Genomic DNA, 18,944 nt, shown 5'->3' on the forward strand with positions numbered 1-18,944 from the left:
CATGAATGAGTGTCCGATGGTTGTTGCTAAGGAGTGCAGCTTAGAAGAGCTGATGAGAAACTGATTGAACAATAAAGCTTTTCCAGTTGTCCTGTCCTGTTTGCACAGTGGAAGCCCAGACCTGAGTTTTTATTTCACCTAAGCAGAAGCGAGCCCACAAGCCATTTAATCGTCTTCCATTAACAGTTAAGCTCTAGATTCTTAGCCTTACTGAGTAAAAAGATAGATGGTGTTTGCATGATGCATGCACTGAGGGTGTTCTTCCTAATGGCAACATCTGAGCGAAAGGGGGATGCCATCAAGAACTGTGGAGACTACATACTTGTTTAAAGTAAGAATATATTAAAAAGAAAAAGGTTTTGAATCAAACCACACTGAAATCAGAAGTTTGCACAACTCCTCACAAATCAAGAGCTCCCCAGCCAGAAGGTGCCTTCTTTCCCTGCACATGACCACTGGTGGTCTTGGTTTCACTGGACACTTGCACAGTGCAGGCTTGGAAGAGGGCATTAGGACATTTTTTTCCACTGAAAGGGTTGTCAGGCATTCGAAGAGGCTGCTCAGGGAAGTGGTTGAGTCACCATCCCTGGAGGGATTGAAAAGACCTGTAGCTGTGGCGGTTAGAGACACGAGTGTCCCTGAAGGGTGGGCTTGGCAGTGTTAGCTTAATGGTTGCCCTTGATCTTAAGGGCCTTTTCCAACCTAAATGATTCTGTTCTTTCTAAGAAAAGGTTTTCTTCCTGTGGTTTTCTTCAGTACTTTAATACCACTTGAAAAAGCCGAGGATGGGATAAATGTCCCTCCTCCTCTTTGTCGGACACTTGCTCCGTGCTTTGGACTGCCTTCTCCTTTATCTAGTGGACGCCTCCTCCTCCATACTTGCAGCTGTTCTTTGTGTTTACACCACTGCGCAGATTAAACACCTTGCATCGTGTTTCCTTAACAGACACCACCCCAGTGAAATGACAACAAGCAGTATGAGGACGTTTCTGCACATGTCAGAGGTGGCCAGCTGAAAAAGTGCCTGAACAGAGCACTGGGGTGCCCAACGCCGCCGCCGTCCCCGCTCCTCGCTGCAGACCCCCCTGGATGCAGCTGGACACAGCACGGTCCCCTCATTGCCCACAGCCCTTCAACAGCTTCGTTGCCTGCGGGGCGCTGCAGTCCCGCCAGCGGCGGCTCTGCCAGTGAAAAGCAGCAACAGAAGTTGCTCTTCAGCAACTGCTCCTCCGGCTGCTCCTTTCTGCCAGGCCACCGTTTTCAAACGTCACCGTGACGTCGCATTGTGATGTCACCACTATGCAGCACGGGCATCACAATGCCGTGCCGGAATATCTGCTGGGACCCACAGCCAGCCAGTGCCAGCTGGCCTTTGCTTGCTGACTGGCAGGACCAAGGCCTGGCTCTCCACGGTGCTGGCCACCGAGGCAAGCTTGGCACAAAAGCAATGGAGCGGGAGCTGTCTGCTCAAGTAACACCATCCCTGCCTGCTCCAGAGGAGCTGGGGCAGTGGGCAGACACGACTTGTGCTGGCCCTCCAGGACAGGGGGAAAGTGCCCCCCGGGACGCTGCCACGCAAGTGGTAGGGGAGGAGCGGCACGTCCAACCGGGGGGTGACGGACATGACACCAAACAAGTCCCTCCTGCTTCCAGCAAGAGCGTGGGCCAAGGCAGTGGGCTCCTGTCGCTCCGCTTTCCACAGAAGCTTTGGACGATGGTGGAAAGCGACCAGTTTCGGTCCATTTGGTGGAGCAAGGGAGGAAAATACGTGGCCATCAACGAGAAGCTCTTCAAAGAGGAGGTGCTGGGCGGGGGAGGACCTCTGCAGGTTTACACCAGGCAGAGCATGAAGAGCTTCCTTCGCCAGATGAACTACCACGGATTCGTCAAAATGCAAGGGGATGGCGAAAGATCTGCCTCCCTGCCTGAGTTCCTGGCAGAAGAAGCAGCAGCTGCTGCTCACAGCAAGGTAGAGCCATCGCTCCGCACATCCACTAACGCTCACAGGGGTCTTGGGGGAGGGACGGACCTTCGCGTCGCATAAGGCCTCGCAATAGAGGGGGCGGGGAGGGCAGCGAGCGGTCCGGTTTTAGTTTCCTCCTCGGGGCGTTTTCAGGAAGGTTTGAGTTAGTCTTTCTGGCTAGTAGAAACGTGGATAAAGTACAGTTTGGTTATACCTGCTTAGTTTGAAGCCGTTCCATGGAAAGACAGGCTCCGTGTAACCTCATTGCTCTGAATGTCTTTGCTACGTGTCTTGCTGCACCAAATCTGAAACCTTCCTGCCGGATGCCAAGAGGATACACTTAAGGACCCCAGTGTTACCTCCCTGCTCATGCCCACCCTGGAGTTGCTGAACAGTCATGGTATTTGGCTTTTGAAAGCACTTCTTATGCTTTTGAAAAGCCTACGCTGCTCTTGCTGCCAGGGGTGGCGGTGACTGAACAGAACGCTTCACGTAACCTTTCGGCCTCAGCTTGAGGTTTCAGCCGTCCCCGAGAGTCCCTTCCACTATCCATGTTTGTCTTGTGCAATTCAGAGTCTGGGTTCTCGTAGCTTGGGCTTTTCCAGGCTTGGGATGGCGGCAACTGACTCTTCTCCTTTGCTTCTTCTAGGTACTCTACTACTATAACCCCCTCTTTAACAGAGGGCATCCCCACCTGCTGGAAAAGTGCCGGAGGAGGGCTGGCCTCAAGCGGAAAGCCCTGGAGATGGATGAGGGGCAGCCCTGCAGAAGACCAGGTGGCCAGCCTGCAGGGGACATGCCAGCGTCCACCAAGCGATGGGCTGAAGCACCTCCCAGCCTCGGTGCCACCCGTCCATCTCCACCGGCAGCTGCTCCCGCACTTCCAGAGCCGGCGGGAGCAGCGGGCAGCAAGAACTTCAGCCCTGTGGCCCCCTCCTCCCCACCACCACTCTCAGCTCTGCCAGCGTCCCCAGCACCACTCTGCAGACAAAGCCCTCCAGTCCCCCACTGCCCCACCTGCACCTGCCACCTCAGGACTGCAGACGCCATCGGACCCCAGCGCGGCACAATCTAAAGAGACGGAAAGAGTCAGCAGCCCGTCATGAATGAGTGTCCGATGGTTGTTGCTAAGGAGTGCAGCTTAGAAGAGCTGATGAGAAACTGATTGAACAATAAAGCTTTTCCAGTTGTCCTGTCCTGTTTGCACAGTGGAAGCCCAGACCTGAGTTTTTATTTCACCTAAGCAGAAGCGAGCCCACAAGCCATTTAATCGTCTTCCATTAACAGTTAAGCTCTAGATTCTTAGCCTTACTGAGTAAAAAGATAGATGGTGTTTGCATGATGCATGCACTGAGGGTGTTCTTCCTAATGGCAACATCTGAGCGAAAGGGGGATGCCATCAAGAACTGTGGAGACTACATACTTGTTTAAAGTAAGAATATATTAAAAAGAAAAAGGTTTTGAATCAAACCACACTGAAATCAGAAGTTTGCACAACTCCTCACAAATCAAGAGCTCCCCAGCCAGAAGGTGCCTTCTTTCCCTGCACATGACCACTGGTGGTCTTGGTTTCACTGGACACTTGCACAGTGCAGGCTTGGAAGAGGGCATTAGGACATTTTTTTCCACTGAAAGGGTTGTCAGGCATTCGAAGAGGCTGCTCAGGGAAGTGGTTGAGTCACCATCCCTGGAGGGATTGAAAAGACCTGTAGCTGTGGCGGTTAGAGACACGAGTGTCCCTGAAGGGTGGGCTTGGCAGTGTTAGCTTAATGGTTGCCCTTGATCTTAAGGGCCTTTTCCAACCTAAATGATTCTGTTCTTTCTAAGAAAAGGTTTTCTTCCTGTGGTTTTCTTCAGTACTTTAATACCACTTGAAAAAGCCGAGGATGGGATAAATGTCCCTCCTCCTCTTTGTCGGACACTTGCTCCGTGCTTTGGACTGCCTTCTCCTTTATCTAGTGGACGCCTCCTCCTCCATACTTGCAGCTGTTCTTTGTGTTTACACCACTGCGCAGATTAAACACCTTGCATCGTGTTTCCTTAACAGACACCACCCCAGTGAAATGACAACAAGCAGTATGAGAACGTTTCTGCACATGTCAGAGGTGGCCAGCTGAAAAAGTGCCTGAACAGAGCACTGGGGTGCCCAACGCCGCCGCCGTCCCCGCTCCTCGCTGCAGACCCCCCTGGATGCAGCTGGACACAGCACGGTCCCCTCATTGCCCACAGCCCTTCAACAGCTTCGTTGCCTGCGGGGCGCTGCAGTCCCGCCAGCGGCGGCTCTGCCAGTGAAAAGCAGCAACAGAAGTTGCTCTTCAGCAACTGCTCCTCCGGCTGCTCCTTTCTGCCAGGCCACCGTTTTCAAACGTCACCGTGACGTCGCATTGTGATGTCACCACTATGCAGCACGGGCATCACAATGCCGTGCCGGAATATCTGCTGGGACCCACAGCCAGCCAGTGCCAGCTGGCCTTTGCTTGCTGACTGGCAGGACCAAGGCCTGGCTCTCCACGGTGCTGGCCACCGAGGCAAGCTTGGCACAAAAGCAATGGAGCGGGAGCTGTCTGCTCAAGTAACACCATCCCTGCCTGCTCCAGAGGAGCTGGGGCAGTGGGCAGACACGACTTGTGCTGGCCCTCCAGGACAGGGGGAAAGTGCCCCCCGGGACGCTGCCACGCAAGTGGTAGGGGAGGAGCGGCACGTCCAACCGGGGGGTGACGGACATGACACCAAACAAGTCCCTCCTACTTCCAGCAAGAGCGTGGGCCAAGGCAGTGGGCTCCTGTCGCTCCGCTTTCCACAGAAGCTTTGGACGATGGTGGAAAGCGACCAGTTTCGGTCCATTTGGTGGAGCAAGGGAGGAAAATACGTGGCCATCAACGAGAAGCTCTTCAAAGAGGAGGTGCTGGGCGGGGGAGGACCTCTGCAGGTTTACACCAGGCAGAGCATGAAGAGCTTCCTTCGCCAGATGAACTACCACGGATTCGTCAAAATGCAAGGGGATGGCGAAAGATCTGCCTCCCTGCCTGAGTTCCTGGCAGAAGAAGCAGCAGCTGCTGCTCACAGCAAGGTAGAGCCATCGCTCCGCACATCCACTAACGCTCACAGGGGTCTTGGGGGAGGGACGGACCTTCGCGTCGCATAAGGCCTCGCAATAGAGGGGGCGGGGAGGGCAGCGAGCGGTCCGGTTTTAGTTTCCTCCTCGGGGCGTTTTCAGGAAGGTTTGAGTTAGTCTTTCTGGCTAGTAGAAACGTGGATAAAGTACAGTTTGGTTATACCTGCTTAGTTTGAAGCCGTTCCATGGAAAGACAGGCTCCGTGTAACCTCATTGCTCTGAATGTCTTTGCTACGTGTCTTGCTGCACCAAATCTGAAACCTTCCTGCCGGATGCCAAGAGGATACACTTAAGGACCCCAGCGTTACCTCCCTGCTCATGCCCACCCTGGAGTTGCTGAACAGTCATGGTATTTGGCTTTTGAAAGCACTTCTTATGCTTTTGAAAAGCCTACGCTGCTCTTGCTGCCAGGGGTGGCGGTGACTGAACAGAACGTTTCACGTAACCTTTCGGCCTCAGCTTGAGGTTTCAGCCGTCCCCGAGAGTCCCTTCCACTATCCATGTTTGTCTTGTGCAATTCAGAGTCTGGGTTCTCGTAGCTTGGGCTTTTCCAGGCTTGGGATGGCGGCAACTGACTCTTCTCCTTTGCTTCTTCTAGGTACTCTACTACTATAACCCCCTCTTTAACAGAGGGCATCCCCACCTGCTGGAAAAGTGCCGGAGGAGGGCTGGCCTCAAGCGGAAAGCCCTGGAGATGGATGAGGGGCAGCCCTGCAGAAGACCAGGTGGCCAGCCTGCAGGGGACATGCCAGCGTCCACCAAGCGATGGGCTGAAGCACCTCCCAGCCTCGGTGCCACCCGTCCATCTCCACCAGCAGCTGCTCCCGCACTTCCAGAGCCGGCGGGAGCAGCGGGCAGCAAGAACTTCAGCCCTGTGGCCCCCTCCTCCCCACCACCACTCTCAGCTCTGCCAGCGTCCCCAGCACCACTCTGCAGACAAAGCCCTCCAGTCCCCCACTGCCCCACCTGCACCTGCCACCTCAGGACTGCAGATGCAGGTCATGCCATCAGACTCTAGTATGGCATGTTCTGGATGGGCAGAGAGTCAGGAGCCAGTCGATGGTGTTGAATATCATTTTTAGTACACAGAAATTTTCAGAGCTGGCAATAAACCTTTGTAGCAATAACGCTTTTCCAGCTGTCCTGTCCTCTTTGCACAGCACAGTGTTGGGTGAGTTCCTGCTCCACCACCCAAACACTTTTCAGAAGCAACTGATCCACCCCTAGCAGAACCAACCATTTCTCACCAGAGACCAGCCTGGTTTCTCAGCGCTAGAAAGTAAAAGCCAGTATGAGGGTTGCATGGTGCATGCCCTGGTGTTGCATCTTCCGCATGCCATCTGTGGCTGGGAGGTCCTGTCACTCCTCTGCAGAGGCATTCTCCCAAGGCCACGGCAGGCTACCAGGAGCTCACAAGTCCTGGGACTCTGCAGGGGGTACGGCTGAACCGTAGAGCTTTCCGCAGGAGGAGGCAACCCATTACCCAGTGACTGGAGGAAGAATTTCTGACAAGAGCATTTACCAAGGTCCAGTTTAGCAAAGAGGGTTTAACTGAAGCATCTAAACCAGAGGCTGCTTTGTGCTGCCCAAGCTTTCCGCTGAGCAGGGGGTTCGCTGCTTGGTGAGAGCTGGTCCGGCACACATGCCGCGAAGGACGGGCCATGCCTTGCGGTGGTTTGCATTCACCAGCATAAGAAATAAGGGTGTGAGTTGGTTATCTAATAGAGTTGGCAAGAGACAGAGTCTATGGAGTTAGTAATAAATGGAGCCAAATAAAGTTGATAATAAGATGAACAAGAAACTTTTTCTAGTTGCTTGTCTTGTTTGGACAGTGGAAAACACTGTTCTTAAATAGTTCTGTGGGTTTAATATTCCCACTTGTCCTTTAGTGGTCTTACCAAGACTGAGGTCCCGGCACAAGCATGCACCAGTGTCATGGTAGCACCAGGAGGTCCAACAAAGGCTGAGCTGTTGGTACTGCACGGAAGAGCAGCCAGGTGCCTCTTTTGCTCTCTGAGGATGAGATGTCGGAAGGGGAAATGATCTGTGCAAGGAAGCAACTGGCTTGGGTGGTTGGCAGTGGGCTACACCACCTCTCTGGTTCTGTCTGCCTCAAACTGGCTTGGAAATACAAAGGACCACTGTCCCCTCACACAGTTAAATTCACTGCAGAAGGGTTTGGCTTTAGTGACTCTACCAGCTGTTCAGAGAGAAGGAAGCTGCAGGGGAGATGGTTAGGCGGATGCCACAGACTTAAAGCTGGTTGGAACAAGGGCTGCTCTGACTTTTTGCAGACAGATGCAACCTTCTCTTCAGCATGTAAAAGCAGCAAATGCAACCAACACTTGGTTTTGTTCTGTCGTCTGTCCTGGTCCTGTGCCATTCCTCTCCTCAGCATGCAGGACTGGTGTGGAAAGGAGAGCAGGCGGCCACCCTGGTTCTTCGTAGGGAACTAAGACAGTGGGTTGTTTTGACATTGATATGTGCAACTGTGGCCTTGCTTTGACAATGTGCAGCTGTGATCCTGCAGCAAAGAGGTAAATAACTTTGAGGGAGTATGAGAAGAAAACCGGATGATCTCACCTCTAGAAGATAAGGAAACAGTGTGAACAGCAGAGAGTAGCCTATAGTGAACGGTGGCTGGGCGTATGGACGGTAGAGTGTGACCAATAGTAATGCTTTTAGCAGCACATGTACAGAGTATGCACTTATAAAAGCTGTAACAATAAATATCTTCGCTTCGTAATCCTTTCAAAGTCCGTGCCTTGTATGCCACAGGTCTTCAGGAGGTGCAAGGCCACTGGGACCGTTAAGCTTTAGAAGGATTAGATGGTTGTGTGCTTGCCCTTGCTGACCAAACTCAGTGCCGTTGACTGGAGTTCGTCTAGAAAGGTCAACATCCTCCTGTCCACCCTGTTCTTGGCATGAATGAGTGTGGAACCTTTTGGCTCTTCCCCTGTAATACTTGGCGTGGAAACTCCATACCCTTTAACAGGGGCAGACTGATACCCCTCTCTGATCTGCAGAGGGAGGATCTGGATTTTGGATATTTTGGGACAAAGATTTTTGACAAGATTATAGGATTAAAAGTTACGGCCAAATGTGCTCCAGCTCAGTGATCAATGCTGATTGGAAAGCAGCCTAATGGAGAGAGATGAACTCAAAGCACGCTGCTCTAGCACTGTTCAGGCTGATAATACCTTTCTGGTTTATGAAGTGGGTGGTGCTGTACTGAGCAGCATTACCCGCTCTGACCAGGTCTGCCCCAGCGCCAGGGTCTGTGTGGCAATGCCCCTGCCGGCTGCAGATGCTGGGCACATGCCCCACAAGTGATGACCTCCACATCCAAAAGGCCTCAGCTTCACTCCAGTGAACACAGCTAGGAATTTCCTAGTACCAGTCTCTGTGCTTTTTGGGTTCTGGGTTGATGCAATTGTGAGTTCAGTGAAGTCTGAACTCTGCTCACCCCTGCACGCAACAGCAGGGAAAGTTCTGGAATTGAAAGCAGCTGCCTGCCCTCTGTCAGCAAGATCAACAGAGCTGGGGCCACCTGTACTGGGAGATATTTTAAAGGTAGGTTTGACCTACATTTGTGTAACAGATTCAAAGATCTTACAGTGGCTTAAGATGCCAGAACCAACATAAGTGGTCAGAGACAACTTCATAGATGACCAGGAAGCTGCTGATGGGATTCTGGTTGGATCCAGCTTGCCAGGATTTCTCACTCCTGACTCTTTCTCCTCCTTTAAGCCAGTTCTAGAAGCTGTAGGCACATATGAGCTCCCTTCCTTTCACCTCTCGTCGATGGCTGAAGAATTGTATAGTTTCACACAGGGAGTACCAGTATATGCCTCTGCCACTCCAGGGCATGTCCCTGTCCCCTTGTCACCCCTTCCCTCACCATTTCAGCTATAGGAATGAGCAGCGAAAGTAGTACAAATCACCTGCAAAGGCAAGGCAGCAAATAAAATAAGGTATTGCAATTAACGGGGCGCTTTCTGGCTCTCTGCGTAGAACATGCTTCAGATCTGAGACATGCAAATTTTCTCTTAGTGGCCCAAGCAGCATCAGAGCCCAGGCTCTGCCAGCTCTTTGCTTTACAACAGCAAAGAGCCCCTGTATGCTGAGTGCAGAGGAGGGTGACAGGCGCCCCCAGCCCTGTCAGCCTCTTCCCGCTGTTGCTATAATCAGCTCATGGCACCTTCCTCCCTCTTTTCAGGGCTCCGATAACAAGCACTTAGGACAGCCAGATGACCTTTGGCTGAGCTTCGTCTTTAAACTCCCGTGGCTTTTGCTTCATTGCCTAGTTGTTACGCAGCAGTAAAGATCCACTCTGATAGCAGCAGAGTCTGCTCCCCTCCCCTTTCCCCTCTCACTCACACAGGACCAAAGCTCTCTGAATTTGCTTGAACAAATTTGCATTTAGGTCAGTGAGAGATTTACTTGAGGAAAAGATTTTTTTTCTCCTTTTTCTTAACTCTGTAAGAAAGGGTAATAAGCACAAAGGCAGGTGGGTGAAAAAAATCGTGGGCTATAAATAAACAGGTTTGGCACACATGGGAGGACAAAGTCATTAGTAAGAGAGAAAATCACTGAGGTGGCAGCAAGCTACATCTTCAGCTGACGTAAAGCAGCACCTCCCCATGGAAGCAATGGGACTATGTCGCTGCCATCAGCTGAGCTCCTTGGTGGACCTGGTCCCCTCTGCAGTGCCTAAACTGTCTGCAGCTGCCTCCTTCCACCGCAGCAATGAGGGAAGTACGGACAGCAAATCTCTGGACTACATTGATCTTCACCTGCAATTTTTGGCTCCTTGTAGCTGTCTGCTTAGGCAGCCTAAATCCCTGCTGTGCTCTCCAGATGCAAAGGGGCAATAACAGGATGGCTGTCCCACCCCAGCTGGTAGGCTTGACATATGCCAAAGCACTGCAGGGTTGGTTGCTCAAGGCCACTGCCTCCATCTCTACACTGTATTGGGATGGGACACAAAACAGCTGTGGAAGGCCCGTGCTGGGATCATGGTGGTCATGGAGACAGGATGACCTTGTTCTGAGAGTGCTGATAGCAACTGGGAGACCTGGGTGAGGCCACTGGTTCCATCTCAGCTTGTGCGCATTGCCTTAACCAACTCCACATCTCTTGGTGCTTCCTCTGTAGATGGCAAATACTTCTTCCCACCACTGGTCTCATTGAGAACCTCAGCTTTTCCAGGAAAACAGCCTCATCGTGGCTTTCTGAAGCTTAGCATGCTGTCCCTCAGTTGTCATATTCTTAAAACTGCAAAAGTATGTATAAAGAATGGTGTGCTCAGCAGTTTAAATATTAACAGGACACGTGAGAACTGCACTTTGCAATACAGAAGCAGTAAACATTCAGTTTAGTTGCTAAACTTAGACCCACTCACTCTAGCGAGAAGTTCAGGGCTTTCTGAATTGGGCTTGAAGTCAAAGGTTAGCTGTAATTTCATGCAAGAATGACCCACCTGAATTCTGGGTGGGTCTGATGCTGTGCCGTAGCTTTGCTGCCCAATGTGGCTGCGTGCTGTCTTGCAGCGTGCAGGGACCGCAGCCCTGGCAGGGCTGGCAACACAAGGCTCTGTTGTGAAGATGGAGGTGGCAGATCCTGGGGCTTCTGGGCCCTTCCAAATTCATGCTCATACAAATAACACCAGGGAAGGACTTGCTGAAAATTACTATAAAATATCTAGGTTGCAAGCTGGGATGTGGTATTTGAAAGAGGCTAGCTCAACACTTTTTTTTCTCCCAGAGTTATGGTAGTCTTAACAAAGCAGCTGGCTAGTTTGGCATGATTCATCTTTAATGAAATTATCCAGTTTCCCTGCTGATTTCAGCATCTTTAGAAAACTGAAGGCTGGAGGAGGCCTCAGCCTGCCCTCGGGTGGTCATCTGAAGCAAAGCAGGAGCCACCCTGCTGGCCGTGCCTCTTCAGGCTGTGGTGACATCGGGGTGCTGCTGCTTGTGGCGGGGCGACAGCACATGGGCTGAGTCCTCCCTGGCTGGAGCACTGAGGGGGCTGGCTCCCAGCGCCACGGCTTCGGTGAAACGGGAAAATCCCACACAGCCCAAATCCAGGGCAGACAATACCACAAAGATATTGGGATGCTGGGACAGTCTGGCCAGTGCTGCCCTGGCTGAACTGGGCTATCTCGGGACCCTGTCCTCTTACCACAAGGCCTGATGTGTGCCTGTTGGTCCTGAGGGACCCTTTTTTTACAAAGACCTTGGCATGAATATTCTTTAATTCTTTTTCTTTTGACATTTGTTGTGGACTGCTGCAAGCGTGAATGTCTTGCTAACTGGCTGCTGTTTCCTCTGCTTGTTGGTATTATGCAGCATCCTAGGGCTGAGTACTTGGTAAGTGGTCATCCATGGCCACCATAGAAGCTGCTAGTGTATCGTTTAGAAAGTGGGCTGGAGTTTTTTTGGGCGGTGGAATCCTTCAATAAAAACAAATGTTCCAATTTCCTGCTTTTATAAGTGGGAGTGCAACCCCAACATGTTTCTGACTTCATATTTCTCTAAAATGGATCGTACAGGGCTTCTTTAGCATCTTGAGCATGTTTAGTGTCTTTTCTGTGTTCTGGTTTATTTCTGTGCAGAGAAAGAAAAGCTAATAGTCAAATGATAAAGAATTTAATGAGGAATAGATTAGGTGATGCTGGAAACTGCTTCAGATTTGTAGATCCAAGATCCATAGCTATGTGGGCAGAAAAGGCCATGTCTGAGGGAGGAATGTATCTCTTCCGACTCAGTAACTCAAAGGGCAGGGGGAAATGGAGAGTGTTTCTTTGAACGAGCAGACTGTCAACCATGGGATGGCAGTGCAGGAGGGAGAAGGATGGATGGTTTTCTTGAGAAGACCGATTCATGGGATTGTGTTCATGGCTCCACAGCAGCTTGGATCACACTAGTATAGGTTTGTGGTGGCCACGAGGGGTGTCCCCAGGCTCCAGAGGCAATGTGTGGGCATTGACTGTGGGTTGGCAGCAGTGTACAGAGCCTCCCACCGATGACAACCTCAGCAGGGATTTGCGTCCTTCACTGGAATCTGGCATGGAGGTGGTGGGAGGCACAAGTGCTGTCCCCAGGGACCAGGCACAACTGCTATGGGTGCAGCCAGCACACGCTGAGACTGGCCTGATGCTTTTGGCTGATTTAGGTGAGCAAAAGCTGCAACTGGTGGTGGGAGAGGTATGTTCAGACCTTAAGCAGAGCAAAACATCCTGGTAGATAAGGAAAAGGTTTGAAATGTTCAGGCATTCCACCTGACTCTGCTTTTCCTTAAGAAAGCAAATGTTTTTTAACCCTTTCTAACTTTTCAGTTAGAGACATTAATCTAAAAAAAAAAGGGGGGGGGAAGCTAGAAAAGGCACAAATATGCATTTAGACAAAATACATGACCGACTGCTTTCTGAGAATTGGAGAGCTTGATTGCTTGGGCTGATTCACATTAGGGAAAACTTCTTTTCCTTTTTTGCTGTTGATTAGGAGTGGGAGTAAAATAATTTCTGGTTCAACTTCAGCAGAGCTTAAAATATATCTTGTAAAGTTCCTTATTGCTTGGCTGCGCTCTGAGAAGTGTCATGTTAGAGGCCATCCACTGCCCTACACAGTGGCAGGCAGTTTTCAACAACAAAGACAGACTTGTGTAATTTGGCAGCCCTTTGTTAGTGCTGGAACAAAAGCTAGAGGATTCCCCATGTGTTGAATGAAGCTGTCAGTTCCTTAATAATTGGAAAATAATCAATTCAAAACCCACATTTCATGTAGTAGAATGAAGTCTCTGCAAAAATCCTCAACTTTTAAGTCACAAGGCCTCCAAACAAGCAAGTGCTCTCCATTTATGAACAAAGCAGGAGTGATTCAGATACAGTGAACTGGAACATCTCCTGCCCAGAGGATGAAGGAACGCAACGTTTGATGGTCTGACAAGGAGCCTGTAAAATGCAGGCAGGAGGATTACATGCATTTCTGCTTTTCTTTGACTTCAGCACAGTTAGGAAGCACACCTCCTGCTGATGTGTTAAGAACTATGCTGGGAAGAGGCATAATGGGATGAAAAAAAGCTGTTTTGGCAGTGGTGCGGGCAATGTGCTACGTTATGAAAATTTGCAACTGACCTGCACTGACCAAGGAGAGAGGTCAGAGCACAAAGTCTAGAATTACAAGGCTAAACAGTTACTTGTGCACAAGGTGTCCCAGCCAGTGAGGCCCAAATGTGGTTTTACATTGGGACCTTACACCCTTCAAGCATTTAGGTACAATACTATTTGACCAGTCATAGGAAAATTTTGCAAAGCCACTATTTCTGCAGTATTCTTGCTGCTTGTCTATGGATCCAGACATCTCTGGAGTCATCGCTGATGCTGGAAGGGCTTCAGAGCTGTGTCAGAGAGGTTTGGACGCTGCTGTTCCCTCAGCTGCCCAGGGGTATCCCTCATCCCTCAGACAGCTCTCAGCTTCTGCACGGCACAGGCCTTACGCTGGGCCATCCTTTAGTTCATTTTACTGAAGTATGATCAGTACCAGAGACTCCAGTAAAGCTTCACTACCTCCTTACACTGCAGCGTACCACGTGAGTTAACATATATCATAAAGCCAAAATGCTTCCACGCTCTTAAAGGCCGAGTAACGTAACAGCGAGGGAAGGGGTGCGCACCCTCAGGCAGGGCCAGCGCGCTCAGAGGAGCTGGCTTTCACAGCGAGGCCTGTGCGGCGCCTTCCCAGCCAAGCCCGCCCGCCAGCCATGAGGCGACGGCCGCCGGGGGGTAATGGCGGCCCCTCAGCGCCCAGGCGCGACCCGCAACCGGAAGCGCCCCGCCCCTTCCGGCCCGGCGCCCGCTGCCGGGAGGAACCGTTGCTCCGGCGCGCGGGAGGCGCGGAAACTGAACTGCGGCGCGCGGGGGCGTCATGGCCGCCGGCTGCATGGTGAGGGGCCGCCGGGCCGGGGCCTGCTGCGGCTGCAGGGCTTAGCGGCAGCTGAGCTGGGACGGGGGAGGCCTGAGGCGGCCCGGGGGGTTAGTGCCGCTGAGGGGAAGGCTTGAGGGGGGAGGGCAGCCCCCGGGAGCCTGGGAGGGTGGTGGAGCGGGGGCCGTGGCCTCGGGGGGGTGTGCCTGGGGACCCTGGGCTCGGGGTTTGGTGTGGGGCGCGGTGCAGGGTTGGGGAGGGGGTGGGGGAGGCTGGTGCTTTAGGTGAGGGGGGAAGGGCGCGGGGGGGGAACGCCTGGTGTTGCTGGGGCCGGGCTGTGCAGGGGAAGGCTCTGGGGGGCAGTTCTGGGTTTGGGGGGGCGCTTCGTGCCGCTGAGGTTGGGCCGTGCAGCAGCGGCTCCCTGCGTGCGGGCTGTGCGGTGGCATCAAGCAGCTGGGGCTGGGAGGGGCTGGGGGCAGAGTTGGGCTGGAGGGAGCTTAATGCTGCTGGGGTTTGGGGGGCAGCCCTGGGGTTTGGGGTGCTCTTGTGGCTGGGATTGGCTTGGGGGGACTGGTCCAGGTTAGGGGAGCTCTGCATCTGGGGAGGGCTGGTGTGGGTGTTGCGGGGGGAGGTCAGCCGTTATTCTGGGGCTGGGCGCTTGTTTGAGCAGGCTGGGGCGGTGGGTGAGCCCGAAGGAGGGGCAGGCTGTGGTGGGGATTGCCAGGGAGGCAGACGCTGTGTGTAGGAGAGGAGCGATTGAAGGCTGATCAGCCTGTTCTGAAGTCTGGACAATTTTCAAGTGTTACAACCTCTTGTAATGGTTCTCTCAGTGGCTTTGTGGTTGTTTTTTCCCTTGACCTCAGGCTTTATTTGGCCTTTGCATCAAGGTGCTGTTTAGGGACATGCTGTGCTCCCCAGACGTGGGGAAAGGGTAGTGGGTTAGTCTGTGGTGCTGCAATTCTGATTCTACTTGCCTGTTTCAACAGGTGTGTTAAGTCTTGCAAATTTGTGCCTTATGTGCAAACAGTGGCCTCTTGGCTGCACCTCTGCTGAGATGAGCAGCTGTCAGAACGAAGTTGAGCTTGACTGCCTGCTCAGGTGGTCATTGACATGGCTGATATGTTCCAAAGTCAGCTTTGGGATCTCTGTACCAGCAGCATGTTGTAAAGATGCATGAATGATTCATACAAACCACCTGAGATCCAGGGGGGTTATCAACTTGGATAATTTGCCTCTTTTAAGGTTTGTCAATACACATGAAATTCACATTTTGCGATGTGCAGTGTTCTTATCTCTGCCTAGCTTTTGTGGGAGGAATATATGGCTTGGTTCACTTGTAGAAATAAAATGAGTTTATTGTGTGAAGGTGGTTCTTAATCTATAGTGTCTGAACCTTATTGTCTTCTAGGAAGATCCGTCCCTGGAGAGACACTTCAAAGGCCACAGAGATGCTGTCACTAGCGTGGACTTCAGTCTCAATAAGAAACAACTGGGTAAATTGTCTTTTGTGCTTTGGTGGTCAGATGATAGAATTTTTCTGTTTTAGTTAAATGGAGGGAGCAGTGGAGGTACTGAACTCTACAACAGCAAAGAACTTGTTTTTGTGGTGAAGAGATTTTGGAGAATTTCAGGATGGACATTTCTGTGTGCTTTGAAAAAAATGCTATTGTTGAACTGGAGGGGTGGCAGATTTTGTGCATCCTGCTAGAGTTTTAGGGACAGCTACCATTGCTTATCATTTCACATACTTGGCTTTACCATGCAGTCAGCTTAAGGTAAAACCTTACTTTTTCTTCTCTATCTTCCTGTCTCCTCTTTAGACAGCTGCCTGTGCTTATGTCAAGGCTTGTGTCCCAGTTGCTATTCAGTAACCCACTGTGTGCATTGCGTAGGAACTGGGGAGGGGTTTGGCTTTTTGTGAAGTCACTGTTCAGTCTGTGTGGCATGGTGGACATTGCTTTGGCTTGCAGAAATGATAATTTGAGGCAATACACCTGGTGGGCAGTGCGTGCAGTAGGCATGAGTAAATTGAAATGCAGCAGTCTAGCAGGTAGTAATCCTGTTTTGGATCTTGCAACCTACACAACGCTCTGGAAGCTGCAAGGAAATGTAGATGAATCAAATGCATCTTGGACCCCCTCTCTCCCTACTGCTGTTTTTATTTTTGTCTGCTATCTTTCCTGCCCACTTCCTGCATCCTTGCAGAGCTGGAGATTGCTCTGTGTCTGTGATTCTGTTTGTGTATCCCTAAAACTATACAGTCAGTGCGTCTCTCTGTTTAGTGAGGGTGCTCTGAATGTAATTCAGCATTGCTTTTGAATGGCCTTTCAGAAGTAGTATGGGGCCTTTGCTGCCTCCATCTACACCATGAGATAATTGCTCTTGATATTTTTAGTCAATGAGATCAGGTAAGAAAGGGAACAAATTCTAAGACTTTTCTCTTTTTTAGTTACTGTTGGATGAGTTGTGTGTACTTGAGTCTTATGAGAGTTTCTAGTTCTTTTTCCCCATTGCCCCTTGTCCCCTGCAATAAAACAACCAAACCTAGAGGACGCAGTCTTTTTATTCAATTAGATTGCTTGCCCAATCCAGTGAGGATAATAGTCATTGCCAACAAGTCACATATAAGCAATATCATACTGAAGTGCTTTATTGAGATGTCAGAGCATTAATTCCCTTGAATTTTTTAACATCAGTCCTGGGGAAGCTGCGATATTGCAACTTAATATCCTTGCCAGACAATGACTTAGTGTAGTTATGACTAATGTACAAATCTCTTGACGCTAGGCAGTGTGCTCAATCTACTTTTACACAGTTGTCTCCCCTTAAATTTTCATATCTCTAAGGACAGATATTGCCTGTATGAAACATAAAAACAACTGAACTGACAAATATGTAAGGGTTTTTGTTTCCCCTTAGAGGACATGCATAGTGAATGTTTATGTTTGAAGTGGGCATATATTAATCCTACATCAATAGCAGGAAGAGAGATGACTTATTTTCGTGTTGAAATGACTGTGAATTAGAAGGGCATTTCCAGCAAAATCTATTTGGTATTTTGCTGTAACATTAATGAACTGAAATCTTGGAATTATGATACTGCCATGTCAGAACCTGATGTGTGTGGTGGTTTTTTTGTTCTGTTTTGTTCTTGGTTTTGTTTGTCTGTCTTTTTCTCATCTCCCTGGAGATATGCCCCGCTTGGGTAGAGAGATACAGGTGCCGCTTGGGTTTGTTGGCAGGCTAAGACATGAATATTCTATATTTGCCTGTAGAAAATCTACAAATTTTTCTGTTATGTAGGAAGTAAAATTGATTTGAAGGGGTATTTTTACTCTCACTGTTTGAGACTTTTAAGTTGCCATGGGCATATGTTTGCTCTTTAACAGATTGCTAGGGCCCCAGTGCTACAGACTTCACGCAGTACAGCGAGCCTTAGGGTAGGAGCAGCATTCAGTTTTCACTGTACTGAGTCAGCGATGGGACCTGGGCAGCCTGGGAGTTTTAGATTGAAGCAGAATTTACTTTTGCATTTGGGAAAATTGTTGCCTGGTGTTCTTGGCAGGGACTGGTATGGCTCCTGTCAGATAAGGGAGGGGGATGTAGCTTGTATGAAATTCAGTGTCATGGAGTTGTCAGTTGTGCTTTCCATGCATGTGGCATGTGCACCTGAATTCTGCCTTCTGCTTAAGTGACCCTTTGCCTTTGTTGCTGAGGGAGATACTGGAAAAGAAGCATGTGTCCTGGGGAACGGCCACGTTCCCCTAAGTAGAATCTTTGCCCTCTGGGGTCTCCCTCCAGCCCTTTCTCTTCCTTAGTCTTTGGAGCATGCGTTTGCCCTCTTCCACCACTTTCTTAGAAGCCCAAGCGTAAAGGTAAGTTGTGGTGATTGTTGGTTGGTTGTTTCTTATTCCCACAGCTGAGTATAGAAGTAGGCATGAGTGGCAGAGTGGGTGTCAGTAGATGGAGCAAGCCCATCACCATCCATAGTTCCGTAAGGCCTCTCATGACTACCATCAAATTCTGCTAACTAGTAGCAAACTGCACACTGCTCTAATTGCATTGCAAGCTTGTATTTTTTATATATTGTTAAGAACTGCTCAGTTGACTTTGATCAATGTTTTGAAGCAAGGGATCGGTGATGGAGGGAGATGTAGCTGGTTTGCCTTTAAGTCACCAAGTCACAGGGCTTCTCTGCTTAATCTGTAGTGTGTTACTTGATATTTAACCTGCTGCAGCTGGTAGCTACCCCTGCTTCCCAGTAAGAAAGTGCTGAAAATAACCTGCATTCACAGGCCTTCTATGTGTTTCCTTAGTGTGTATTTACTTCAAAGAAGTTTTGCAGCTTTTGTGGCTTTTGCCTCTGCAGCTGTTGCGTGACCTGACTCTTGGAAGTAAATTGTCAGTCCAAGCTAATGCAAGACTGATTTTTTTTTTTTTTTTAATTAGTAATGAAATAGTGTGCAATGCATTGGTGAAGCTTCAAGGACAATGTACATGAGATTGCTGGAAACCGTGATGGTGAACTGAGTGTGAAATGTACTTTCAGTGTAATTGGAGAAGAACTAATCCAAGTTTGGTTTTGTGTGGTTTTGTTTTTCCTTTTTATTTCAGCAAGTGGCTCGATGGATTCCTGCCTGATGATCTGGAGTATGAAACCTCAGATGAGAGCCTATCGCTTTGTGGGCCACAAAGATGCGGTGATGTGTGTTCAGTTTTCACCTTCTGGTCACCTGGTGGCTTCAGGCTCTAGAGACAAAACAGTCCGTTTATGGATTCCCAGTATGTAAGTATCTATTCCCTTCTGTGTCTCTTTCTGAACTCTGGTTTAGGATTTCTCCTTGCTTCTTGATAGCGGTTCTCCAGCTATGAGACTGGGATCTGTTTGAGGGGAAAGAAGAACCATTTTATGTGACAGCTCTAGCAGCGGAGAGGTAAT

General features: G+C 50.2%; 3 protein-coding genes across 5 annotated transcripts in view; all 3 read left to right on the forward strand.

Moving 5' to 3' along the window:
• Window positions 1-43: 43 nt before the first annotated feature.
• LOC129784643 (heat shock transcription factor, X-linked-like) lies at window positions 44-3,057 on the forward strand. Its single transcript, XM_055806920.1, has 2 exons — window positions 44-1,969; window positions 2,613-3,057. The coding sequence occupies exons 1-2, from the start codon at window positions 1,289-1,291 to the stop codon at window positions 3,036-3,038; spliced, it is 1,107 nt and encodes a 368-aa protein (XP_055662895.1). The 5' UTR covers window positions 44-1,288; the 3' UTR covers window positions 3,039-3,057.
• A 998-nt stretch (window positions 3,058-4,055) lies between these two features.
• Window positions 4,056-6,154, forward strand: LOC129784540 (heat shock transcription factor, X-linked-like). Its single transcript, XM_055805521.1, has 2 exons — window positions 4,056-5,033; window positions 5,677-6,154. Exons 1-2 carry the CDS (start codon window positions 4,353-4,355, stop codon window positions 6,094-6,096), a joined length of 1,101 nt encoding a protein of 366 aa, XP_055661496.1. The 5' UTR covers window positions 4,056-4,352; the 3' UTR covers window positions 6,097-6,154.
• A 7,759-nt stretch (window positions 6,155-13,913) lies between these two features.
• Window positions 13,914-18,944, forward strand: part of POC1A (POC1 centriolar protein A) — a 59,570-nt gene continuing 54,539 nt past the window's right edge. For 2 of the 3 annotated variants that reach the window (XM_055805322.1, XM_055805321.1), the window contains exons 1-3: window positions 13,914-14,026; window positions 15,414-15,498; window positions 18,620-18,791. In XM_055805322.1, coding sequence (XP_055661297.1) covers window positions 14,009-14,026; window positions 15,414-15,498; window positions 18,620-18,791 — 275 coding nt within the window. In that variant the 5' untranslated portion in view covers window positions 13,914-14,008. Of the gene's footprint in view, window positions 14,027-14,095; window positions 14,116-15,413; window positions 15,499-18,619; window positions 18,792-18,944 lie in introns of those variants that run through there. The other variant, XM_055805323.1, reaches the window with a different exon arrangement.

Source organism: Falco peregrinus, chromosome 5, assembly GCF_023634155.1.
Source record: "Falco peregrinus isolate bFalPer1 chromosome 5, bFalPer1.pri, whole genome shotgun sequence".
Lineage (NCBI taxonomy): Eukaryota > Metazoa > Chordata > Aves > Falconiformes > Falconidae > Falco > Falco peregrinus.

Bases quoted from the DNA above. Each gene is read 5' to 3' on its own strand.
- LOC129784643 (XM_055806920.1), top strand. From the start codon at position 1,289: ATGTCACCACTATGCAGCACGGGCATCACAATGCCGTGCCGGAATATC. The intron at 1,970-2,612 runs GTAGAGCCATCG...TGCTTCTTCTAG, and splicing joins CAGCTGCTGCTCACAGCAAG to GTACTCTACTACTATAACCC.
- LOC129784540 (XM_055805521.1), top strand. From the start codon at position 4,353: ATGTCACCACTATGCAGCACGGGCATCACAATGCCGTGCCGGAATATC. The intron at 5,034-5,676 runs GTAGAGCCATCG...TGCTTCTTCTAG, and splicing joins CAGCTGCTGCTCACAGCAAG to GTACTCTACTACTATAACCC.